A 12,397-nucleotide genomic window follows, 5' to 3' on the forward strand; every position below is an offset into this window, starting at 1 on the left:
TATCAAATTCACAAACACTCTGTCTGAATACATTGCTCTTCTTAATGGGTTCAGTTGAGTATTTAATCTGCAATTTCCTATGACCTGTATCCCAAACACACACCATGTGAAACTGTACGTGGGCAACTGTGCACTCAGTGGGTATGGACTAGTATTTTGTGTTTTAGATACCTAACACTGTTACTTGTATTCCATTACTGAATATACATGTATGTATATACATATACAAAATTCTTATTATAATTTCTGATCACTCTTTAGTGTTTGATCTTTTCTGAATAATGGTTTCAACACTCATTTTCCACAGTATTGATACACTGATATGAGCTGCGCTTTCTCATTGTTAATTATTAATGTCTCTTTTGCTTCTAACTAAGAAATGAAAACGGTTATATTTAATTTTTAATAAAGACAATCATAATTTTTAGGTCCTAAATGTCAGTTCCCCCTGTGGTTTAAAAAATATCGTGTTGTGTATATATATTTCAAGGTATTGTATCAAAGATAGAAATTCCACTATCATGGCAACACTGTCGTACTCAGATCTGGTCGACATCACATCAAAGTGCTTTGCCTGGGAGGAAATTCAGTACAACAGATACAAGTTTAGAGAAATAAATAAAATAAAATGTCCCATAATACAATAAAATAAACAAATTAAACAGTTATGGGAATATAGAAAAAAATGCTTGGTTATAACATTAATAAAAAGCTTCATCACTGATTCTTCAGTCCTTAGGTTCACATCATAAAAACATTGACTAACATCTTTTCCTCTGGCTCTGAACAGGTTAATGCCTCATGCTAGAGTTAAAACTATATGTCAGATCACATTAAATATTATTTTCCTGCGTTTGAACAGTAACTCCTGATGAAAGTGCAACAACCTGCAGATCCCCCACACAGATACATATGACTCGTTTATTATCACTGCGTGCAAGAAAACCTCCCTGAATTATTCTTAAACATCAAATATGCTCTGAGGATGTTCAGCTGAATAAAAGAAGACGTCCTAATTACGATTCTTTTTGGATTTATCTCAAACTTCCCTCAGCTCTGCCCAGTTCTCAGTCACTGCTGTTCATGTGTCATTTCCCCTTCATGGTTCACTGAATGTTCCACTTCAGATTGCTTCTTCCTCACTATGTACAATATGTTGCAATATGTCCTGACTAATGTCTCTTGTGACGCACAGGTGGTGTGACACGTGATCTGATGAGTTTATGGAACATCAAAGAAAATTTTTTCGAAAGATGCAGCGGTTTGATGAGCGTGTGCTGGTACAAACCGGAAACTGATTAATATGAGCGATTTAAAATGAGATTTATTTCAGAATAAGTGAGTTTATTCTAATGGAGGCACTCGACGCACTTTGATTCTGATCGAGCCTGTTGGGGATAAAACACCGTCTAAAGAGTTGGCTGATTAAGGCCTTTAATCTTTCTATCAGTCTCTGAGGGACTCACACCCACACCCAACACAATGAATGATGAAACTGTATAGGAAAAGGACCTGGCCACCCGATCCTTCACTCCACACCTGCAAAAAAATCTGCCAGGAAAATAACGGCCTGACAGGGAAACACTGATGTTTAAAAAGCTCAAAGAGGGAAGAAGCTAAAGGGGAAAATCGTCATTTCTGCACTGGCAGCATTCAACGAGGAGAGTCGGTGTTTCCATTGTGTCACTGATACCAGTCTCCCTCTGTAGTGGCAATGACCTGCTTTGTTGTGGTGTCCCCCAGAGATCTGTACTGGGTCCCTTTTTATTCTTTATCGTAAACCTTCAGGAAATATCACCTGCAGACACAGCGCTTCTTATCACTGTTCTGCAGATGATGTGCAGCTAATCCTGAGAGTGACTGATTTTACATAATGTCGTGTGTTTCCTTGATTCTTTGTGAAACAACCGAGTTGCCAGAATAAATGTTGGCATTGTAAGTTTCTCCGAACCACAAATACGTTCCTGTGTATGTTAACACGATTATTGGAAACTTCATGTATAAAAAAGAACGCTGTGGTTATGATGTGGTTAGATTTAGGCAGCAACACAACGTAGTTAAGGTTTGGAAAGGATCGTGCTTTGGGGATCATAATCCCCGCTGGAAACGCTACGATGTCTCTGTAAAGAACAACATTTTTTAGTTTGTTGGTCTCGAACTATGAGACAGTTTTGCTTTCAATAGCCTCACACCTGTTAGCTGGTAACTAACAGGTTAATATTTAAGGGAAAAAAAGCAAAATGAGGTGAGATACAGGAGGCGATTTCTGTCAGTGCGGTGCTCCAGTGACTCGGTTAGCTTTAGCGCCATATTTCAAAGCTCTGTGGCTTTAGAGATGGTGAAACTGTAATGTTTAGTGATATAAATGTTTTGCCTTTTCTTTTAATTTCTGTTGGCTTTGCTGAAACACAGCCAGCTTCCTATGTTAACATGCAGACATACAGAGCTCACTGCCCACCCTCTGGTCTCCACTGGTTAGCTAATGTTAGCCTTGGCTGTTCTACACTCTGCACCAGCCAAGTTTGCTGGGAGCTAGCTAACGGCGACGCTCATTTGCAATTACCACTGGTAACGCTGGTCCAGTGGCCGGACTGGAGAGCAGAGCAAAGTTAGCTAACCAGTGGAGGGTGGGCAGCGGGCACTATGCGTCCGCATGTTAACACAGCTACCCTTTCCAGCGTAACCGGTCAAAAATATTTTCACAAGTTCACTGATTCACAGTTAACTATGACGTCCCCATCTGGAACAGTGGTCTGCAGCTAAGCAGGCGTCACTCCATCCCCTCCACCTCCAGATGACAAAGTCAGCTCATATACTGCGTCACTTTAGAAATGTTGATATGATACGTATGAAACGTACAAATGCAACATATCGATGGTTTGCAGAAACGTACAATGCTAACATTTACTTCTGGTGGCGCGGCTGAATCAAACAAACTATTCAGCATTGCCAGGTGGGAAATGTTATTATTGTACCAGAGACTCAAAATTATCATATAATGAGGGAAATTATCGTACATCCGTCATAACCAAAATAACAATCCTACTGATGCGCTATAGGCAAATATAGTCACTCTAGTGTTTACTTTTTTGGTTTACTTTTTTTCCATTTTCCTTGCTTCTGTTTTTTTTCTTCATCTTCTTCTTCTGTTTTGAATCTCATTCTCGCTCGACTTCCTGACGGGTCCTAGTGTCTCGTGGGGCGGGTACAGCTGACCATTCAGCCAATCATGCATATTGTTCAGAGACAAACGTCACCCGTATCTCACGCTAAGCAAAGTGCGATTGGCTGAAACATGTCACATGGGAACAGATGCCTTCAGGCCCACAAAAAAACTCTGACATACTGATTACAACCACACATTCATGAAATGGTCAAATTATCGTACATTTGGCCTTTTTTGGGATTATTGATCGTACATCGTACAAATACGATAAATATGGTACACCTGGCAATGCTGAAACTATTGGTTGAATCATGAGGTTCTTCTAATATCTGCTTCTAGTCCAGGTGGTGGCGTTGTTGAGTACTGGTGCTTGGGTAGTGACTTCAGCGTCAGACACCGACATAAAAAGCCATCCTTATACGTTGGTATGATACGCAGTCAGGTGCCGTCCGTCCACCTGGTGTGTCGGTGCTTTCACCAAGCAGCTGCTGCATTTCCTGCAGGGTTAGTGCCACAAAACCAGGTATTAAAGCCAGTGTGTTCCCTTAAAATAACCACGTGTTTTTAATGCCTAAACATAACCGCACATGAACCACAGCGACGTTGTGAACGTAAATTTTTTGAAGCAATTTGGTTGAAATGTTCAGTTAGCAGAGTTAGCAGCACAACTCCACCTAATGGAGGCTGACGGCGCCCCAGATTCAAACGTCCAAAAACACATAATTGAAACCACAAAATATCTCCAAAAAACAGCTAAAAACAGCGTTCAAATGAGGTTTTTCCAAACAACTTTTTATGNNNCTCTAAAACTTCACCTGAGCCTCCCTCGGCATATGGGTGAGTAGATAATGGCTGAATTTTCATTTTTGGGTGCACTATCCCTTTAAGTCAGTTCTGGAAATGATCGGGACTGATACAAATCAACAGGTTATCACATCATCAATAAATGACTCCATCCTTGTTTCAGTTATTGCATCATTAAAAGATTCAGTATTACAAAATTGCTTTCCGCATAATCCCGCGCCACACATTTTTATACCTCGCAATCATCTTAGATCTCAGGTGCTGAAGCAGTTGGAAGTGTGTGAAGTCACAAGCGTTGCATAATCTGGTGAAAAATAAAACTGCTATGCAAACGTGTCATCACATCAGAGCTCCTGGACAAGTTTGGGTTTTTTATCTGTCAGAGAGAAGTTTATTTGACAACTTCCAGCTTGTAATCCACACACACACACACAAAAGAGGAAATGATGTCACTGCAGAAGTACAATTAAAATGCTCTTTTTAGAAAATCGATGACAAGCACTATTTAGAGTTTGTCGTCACACCTTGACTGACAGTTAATTTCCTCTTTGTGTAAGTGTCAGTAAACACTGATTATGCAGCACTGACCTGTGTGTGTGTGCGCTCATGTGCGTGCGTGTGTGTGTGTGTGTGTGTGTGTGTGTGTGTGTGTGTGTGTGTGTGTGTTGGTGTGTGAGAGTGTTGGGGTTTTTTGGATGGTTACCTGTCCTATATTTCTACAGAGGTGGGCGGAGGATTGATCTGTATAAAGAGACAGTGCTCAGAGTCGTTTTCACAACAGCATCGACTGACAGGTGAGGACACACACTCACACACACACACTCCGATGCAGCAGATTAATTTCAGTTTCATGTTTTATTAAATAATTTAATAAATCTTATAACAAACTACTTTCTAATCATTTTTAATCTGTTTCTTTCTTGCAGTTGAAAAAACACTCTCTGACTCTCCTGAAAGGACTAAGATCATTTATCCACCTGAACGATGAAGCTCGCCACCGCCACACTCGCCTCCTTCCTCCGTCCCGCCGCCACCATGCTCATCCTCCTGCCACTGCTTCTGATTGGCTGGGCTGAGCAGGCAGCAGCGCACCCTGTCGACCGGCCGCTCAGCCCACCGCTACGAAACGACGGGACGTACCAGGCTGTCAGGGACGTATCACAACACGTGAGTAGATCCTTTAAATTATATTTAGCTTTGAGTGGAAATGATCATTTTATTTATAAAACAAAAAAAGATGCAATGTGGAGAAGAGAAATCAGCTCATATAAGAAATGACCGTGCATGTGAACACATCAGATGCAATTTAAAGCAGATAAAATGCCAAAAAAGAAAAAACTTAAAACAAATAAAAGTGCAAAATTTACTGAAGCAAAAGCGCAGAAACATCACACTGTAAATGAGTTAAGTGAGTTAAATCAGAATTAAAATATGCATTCTGACATTTTAATTATGATATGAAAATTCTATTTTTTTCCAGCATCTTTAACATGTGGTCAGAGAAATATTTTACAAAGTAAAAGTGGCAAAAAATAGTCCTGCGTTCAAAAGCTTACGCGTGTTAAAGTACAAAAAATATACGTATTTAGTCCTCGCCGTGCAGGAGAAAGAGCCTGTTAGCAATATTTAATATTGTATGATTTGATTATTATTGTTGGCAGTATTTTGATACTGTAGTGTTTGTTCATCTTTGAAAATTCTTAATGTCCTTTTTTATGAAAAACCTGAATCTGAGAGGTTTGAAGTCACAAAAAGTCGAAACAGTACAAGTTCTTTAAAATTGTACTTAAGTGCCAAAATTGAGAAAATGCTTTTAGTTATTTTTAATCCCAGAATCAACTTTAATCTCACCACCAGTTTTGTTGAATTTTAAATTAATAATTTTGTTGTTTTGGCACAAACGTGACTCCGTAGATTCAGTCAGCGCTTCATCTTTATCTTTATTCGGAAAATTTTGGGATTTTTAGCTTCCTGTAGGAATAATTACGTCCAACAAACACATGTTGGGTTTATTAAAGGCTAATCGATATTTTTGAACCCAAATTTTTGAAATTTTTACAACTTTTGTCTCGAACAACATAAATAAATAACATTATCATTGGCATGGTAAGGACTGTAACACTAGCGATCTGGCTCTTAAGTAAAAATCTTAATTTTACTTGTAGTATTTTGTTGTTTTTTAATTTTTTTAGCATCCTGAAGCAGTAAACTAAAAGACGGTCGGTATATTAAAGGCCAGTTCCAGTAATTTTAGGCTGATATTTTGAATTTTGACATTTGACAAACACGATTTTTATCCGCGGGGAGAGCTTTGAAACAGCAGAAAGTCTTAACATGGAAATATTATCAAACAATTTGAATGATGGAAATAAAACAAAATAAATAATTTAATCACATAAGAGGCTTTATTTTTTTTATTTTTGGTGTGTTGTTGATATTTGGTGTTTGTTTTATGGAGGACTCCGTATGTCCAGTTTTAAGATGTTTTCTTTCTGCCTCTTCAGGCTCAGAGTTTGCAGACGGAGGACGACTCCAGCACCAGACTGATGCCCAGAGTCAACACCGACCAGGTGAGCCCGGTGTTAAAGATCACTCCTGTGACATTTCCCACAAAATAAATATATGAATGAAAATAATCATTAAGAACATTCAAGTAACGCTCGACCTCTGACCTCTCCACCTCCTCCAGGACCACCTGAAGATCTGCTGCCTCCACGCCAACATCCTCGACTACTACCTGAACAACATCCTGCGTCACCGCGACAACGCACATCCCAAAATGCACCGTCTGATTGTCGACCTGGCCCGTGTCAGCGAGGACCTGAAGACTCAAGGCTGTGTGAGTGTTTTAATTCAGCTGTTGGTGTGAAGCTGGAGCCGGTTAGCTTAGCTTAGCATAAAGACTGGAAACAGAGGGAAACAGCTAGCCTGGCTCTGCCCACAGTTTAATAACGCACCTGCCTTCTTAAAATCTCTAACTTAAAATGTTGTATTTGGTTTGTTTGATCAGTGTTTGGAGAAAATACAATAATCTGCTTCAGTGTTGAGTTCGATAAGCAGATTGATGCCACTGTCGTGTTTGTGCGGCGATTATAGATTTCATAATTAATCAGTTATCAAGCAAAGACAAATTTTAACACATAAAAAATCTAATATAGAAAAGAAAACATTCACTGTCTTGTTTTTTATAAAGTTTTTAATAAGACTTAAAAACTTTTGTCATGAATCAGCTGTTTGTAGTGTGCGTGTGTGTGTGGCGGCGGTGTGGTTGATCCTTAAATCTGTATCAACTTTCTGTGGTTTCAATCAGCGAAAGTGAACACACATGCAGCACACACACACACACACACACACACACACACACACAGAAAAGATTAAAGTGATATCAGCTGCTAACCTGCACTACCTGTCTGTCTCTCCAGAACGTGACTCGCTACCACGACCATCACCACGCTGTGGAGTTCCGCAGGAAGCTCGACAAGGTGAGATTTTACTCCTGAATGACACCTGACCGAAAACACCGTGACATCATTCAGACTCTCAGCTGCTCGTTTTATTCTGAAGTTAAGTTAAACAAACAAATACACTTTAAATTTGACGTGTGTTTCTAACGTGACTCTGTTTGTTTCAGATGGGCGGCGAGCGCGGTATAAACAAAGCCGTGGGAGAGGTCGACATCCTGTTCACCTACCTGCAGGACTTCTGCGTCCAGCCCAGGAACTCCACCGCCGCCACCGCCGCCGCCATCTGACGCCCCGACTGTTCCTACTGAGCACTCTGCAAACAGCCGCCTCTCTATTTATCGTATTTATCAGCTTTTATAGCAACAAGTTTTCTACTTTTATTTATTATTAGTTTATTTAATTTGAGAACGTATTTAATGTTTTTATACAGTATTTATATTTGACACGAGTCTGATAAAGAGTTATTGATTTAGATTTTAACAATTTGGTTGTATTGATTTTTAAGATATTTTTTGGGCCTTTTTTTGCCTTAATTTCATGAGAAACCCAAAGTGTGTGTGTGTGCGGCTGGAATCAAACCCGTGGCCGCTGCAGCCCTTACACATGAGCCAACCCGTTGATCTATTTATTGATCAGAATGTTGTAATGCCTGAGCTGAAAGGTGTTGATCGTGTTGCCATGTTATGGCAGATTATTACAAAGACGTTTCAGTATTTAAACGTGACACTGTGCTGACTGAACTGTGTCGTACAAAGTTTACTTGAAGATAAATAAAGTTGGTTTTGAATATGAACGCTGGTTCGTCTTTCTGTTGGTGTTGCTGCAGTGTGGAGTCAAAGGTTACGAAAACAAAAAACAACAAACAAAAATACATATTACAACTGAAATACAGCATAAAAAAACAAAAAACAAAAAAACCAGAAACCATATTAAGCACTAGTGTTAAACATGGTGGTGTAATGAATCATTTGGATCTTCTCAGACATGATGAAGACGGCAGTATTTACGAGTTGTTTGTTGGCTTTGGTGAAAAACATGCCTTTAGTTTTACTTATGTTAAGGGTGAGACATGACTCAAGCCACTCTGTGATCCTTACCGTAGCCACTGATAATTTCATGGCAGCGAATTCAACAGTTTTTGCATGTGTATATAATACAGTGTCGTCGGCATACATTTGCAGGTTGATCCCACGACACTGTTGCGGAAGATCGTTGATGTAAAGACTGAACAAGAGGGGTCCCAACATGGACCCTTGAGGAACACCCATTGTACACTTCATGTCGCTAGATGAAACACCACAAACATGAACACACTGTACCCTGTCCGAAAAATAAGAAGACATCCAAGCCAGTGCTCCAGGTGGAAAATTAAATTTTGATAATTTATAAAGAACAACGTTGTGATAGATAGATAGATAGATCGATACAAAATTGCATCATTCACCCATGCAGACATACCTGCACATAGACTTGTGTACACATAGACTCATACTCGTGCATATCTACCCATCTCCAAACTCTGTATGTAAACTTAGCCACATACAGTGGAACTACGGGAGCTTTCATTTGCTCAACAATGACAGAATGAAATAAATATAAAACTATTATGAATAATTAGGTGTGTGTATAAAAGTTAAGATGAACAACAACGTCTAAACTTTAAATACAAGTCACGAGTTTCTGTGAGTCGTAAACAAGCACAAATCCTAAAATCACTGTGATTGTAAATTTGAATCACATATTTGCAGTTTAAACTGTGAAGCCTGTCGTTAAACATCACCTCAGGTATATAAATCTCCCTCAGACTGTCACAGTCAGCGGACAGGTGGCACAGCGTTGGCATCAGGAAGTAGGACAGTGGTGAATACGATGCTGCCAACAAACAAACAGAAGAAAGAGTGTAGGTGTTTAGTGACTCATATGTCGCCTGTGTGTGTTTGTGTGTGTGTGTGTGTGTGTGTGTGTGTGTGTTTAACTTTAAAAGTCATTAAATAAGGAAACTGTCTCTCGACGTGTGCATGTGCTCTGAGCAGAGGTGACAGAAGTNGTGTGTTTGTGTGTGTGTGTGTGTGTGTGTGTGTGTGTGTGTTGAACTTTAAAAGTCATTAAATAAGGAAACTGTCTCTCGACGTGTGCATGTGCTCTGAGCAGAGGTGACAGAAGTATGCTGATATTTTATTTAAAGATATTCTGCAGGAGTTTCCTAAACACTCAGACAGCAGTGATTCCTCTCAGTGTGTGTCGGTGTGTTTATCTCCTTCTTCTTATTTCTTTTGATTTTCTGTGTTCAGAAGGTTCGCCGTGTCAAATTCAGCCTGTTACATGCATTGTCTGTTTTCAGAATACACTTCAGTTTTCACAGCAAATGTACTGTTTGCATACAGTCTCTTTCAAAATAAAAGCAAAATATCATGCCGACCTGAAAGGACGACTTCTTTCGTTGGTGTCTGACGCTGGAAGTCACTGACCAAGCGCCGGTGTTATGTCAATTTCCCCTACCTGTCGAGAAGTGCTACTTTGTGGTTCTGCGCATGCACAGAGCCGATTTTCCAAGTTTCGTATATTAAATAATTGCATGTACTGTGTCGTATTATCGGTAAGCACTTGACTTGCACATGTTAAGTCCATTGTCAAGCCTTTGGCAACATGTCCACGTTATCATTAACGGTCTCAATGTCCCTTTTTTGCGCTTTTGGCCTATTTAAGAAGTCGAGTTAGCTTGCAGGTTGCACACTGGCTTTGCTCTTGAATATAAATATCAGATAATTGCATCTATTGTGTCGTATTATCAGTAAGCACTCATGCTAAGTCAATTTTCAGGCCTTCGGCAACATGTCCACGCTAAGCGTTTGATCTGCACGTTTTATGCAGCGGTAGCAATTTTCGACAAAGCAGCAGAAATCGTCAGAACACCGGCATTCAATGACTGTGGAGTGCGACCGGGTTGCCATAAGTAGAACGCATCAAAGAGGAAGCTATGTGGCAAGACACCCGCTCCAAATATAGCAAACAAAACTCCAAGCAGATAAAATTTGTTCCAAAACCTGGGATTGGCTTTTCCTTCACTGGCGATACTGTTTACAGTCAGTAACTGATGATTCCTGCATCATAATTTACCTTCAGCTAAAAGTGTAGTAATACCACTGAGGCAGCTGTGGCTCAGAGGAAGAGCGGGTCGTCCACCAACCAGAGGGTCAGTAGCTCGATCCCCAGCTCCTCCAGTCAACACGTTGATGCATCCTTGGGTAAGAAAGTGAACACCACACTGCTCCATCAATGTGATGGTATGTAGCCTCGGCCCCAGAGTGTGAGGTGACATGTGGCGTAAGTGGAGAGAGAGAAATAAAAGTCCTGATCATTGATGCATTAATGTGTTCATCAGTCTAATGTTGCAGCTCTAAAGGTGGAGCTCATTTTAATGACTTCATGTACTGCTGGGTGGTTTGTGTGTTTACTCTGCTGGCAAATATTTATTTTACATTAAATATCTATCGATCACAGCTGGTTAAAAACAAGTTACTGAAGAGAAAATGAGATTTTCAGTCAAAACTTTATGAATGAATCAAAAGAAAAACAAAACAAGACGCACAAACATCTGTAATATCACATGAATCTCTTATCTTCACCATCGATTTTATCAGATCAGATTTAATCTTATCTGATTGCACACAACAACACACACACACACACACACACACAGATCTGTGTATCAAACTGGTGCAGAAATCTGCAGAAACCACAAGCAGACGAGCCCTACTTACCTACTTTCACTGCTGTAGGTTTGGTTTCAGATCTGTGTGTGTGTGTGTGTGTGTGTGTGTGTGTGTGTGTGTGTGTGTGTGTGTGTGTGTGTGTGTGTGCGTGTGTGCAGTATATGTATATATACACATTAATATATGGAATGTATGTATATTCTGGGGGGTTCCCTCACCCCTGAAAGAAAGATCATGTACGTCAGTCACGAAAGGTTTCGTGTTAAACTCATCTGTGTCTTCTCTGATCATTTCACCTGTAACTGTAATAAATAGTGCTTTGTTTTTAAATAATGCATTTAAATGAATGAATGAATGAATGAATGAATGAATGACTTTATTTCAAGCAAAACAAGAAATGAAACAAAACAAATATCAACATGCTCAAGGAGGAGCAGAAACAAGTGTACACTTATATAACCCTTCCTTCTTCTCACTGTTCATCTGTCATTTAAAAATGAAACAGTAAACAACGTTCCCAAACTTATTAATAGATAAACAACAATCTCAACAACATAAACAACAATCTCGGATATTAAACATACAAATCTCATCTTAACTTTATTTACATCCCAATTGCACAGCGACATAGACCAACAGGACGCAGAACTACAGGCACACAGCAACTACGTTGGGTCGAGTGTACGCAGAAGCTTAAAGAAACTTTAAAGATGGAGATTGTGTTCATTTTCTTGACTCATACATTCATCACATTAAAAAGACGAGACAGAGCTGTGGTCACAGACATTTTCTCTCCATCTCTTGGGCCTCTTCATTTCCATTTCCCATCCGTCCACCAGGTGCCCTCGGACTTCCCCTCCTGTCCCCATCACCTGACTGCCGCAGCCGACGACTCACCTGTTCCCACTTGTCCTGTCAGTCACCTCCTCACCTGCATCTCATCATGCAGGTGGGATGACTGTAACGCTGTGTTTGCAGGATTATCCAAACTATCAGTCAGTAGGCTCCGACTCATTCAGCCAGACAACTTGGACTCATTAATCCAGTACTGAGATCACTTCACTGGCTCCCAGTAAAACACAGAATCACCATCAAAATCCTGCTAACAGACCCTTTAAGGGCTGACGTCACAATGACATCATGTTATCAGCTGGAGGTGCAGCTGCCTCTCCCCCACAGGGCTGTAGGCTCCATAGGAGTGTTAAAATGTGTTTGTCTTGTTGTGTTGTTGGGAGCCAGAATAGAAGGAG

At 40.1% G+C, this 12,397-nt stretch overlaps 2 protein-coding genes across 2 annotated transcripts in view; both read left to right on the forward strand.

Moving 5' to 3' along the window:
* Nucleotides 1-12,397, forward strand: part of LOC126386069 (filamin-C-like) — a 218,438-nt gene that overhangs the window by 96,233 nt on the left and 109,808 nt on the right. The gene's annotated exons all lie outside the window — the stretch shown is intronic.
* il22 (interleukin 22) lies at nucleotides 4,651-8,078 on the forward strand. The gene is made up of 6 exons (XM_050038198.1): nucleotides 4,651-4,764; nucleotides 4,897-5,137; nucleotides 6,475-6,540; nucleotides 6,660-6,809; nucleotides 7,393-7,452; nucleotides 7,602-8,078. Exons 2-6 carry the CDS (start codon nucleotides 4,955-4,957, stop codon nucleotides 7,719-7,721), a joined length of 579 nt encoding a protein of 192 aa, XP_049894155.1. The 5' UTR covers nucleotides 4,651-4,764; nucleotides 4,897-4,954; the 3' UTR covers nucleotides 7,722-8,078.

The sequence above is a fragment of the Epinephelus moara genome, chromosome 24 (genome assembly GCF_006386435.1).
Source record: "Epinephelus moara isolate mb chromosome 24, YSFRI_EMoa_1.0, whole genome shotgun sequence".
Taxonomy (NCBI): Eukaryota; Metazoa; Chordata; class Actinopteri; order Perciformes; family Serranidae; genus Epinephelus; species Epinephelus moara.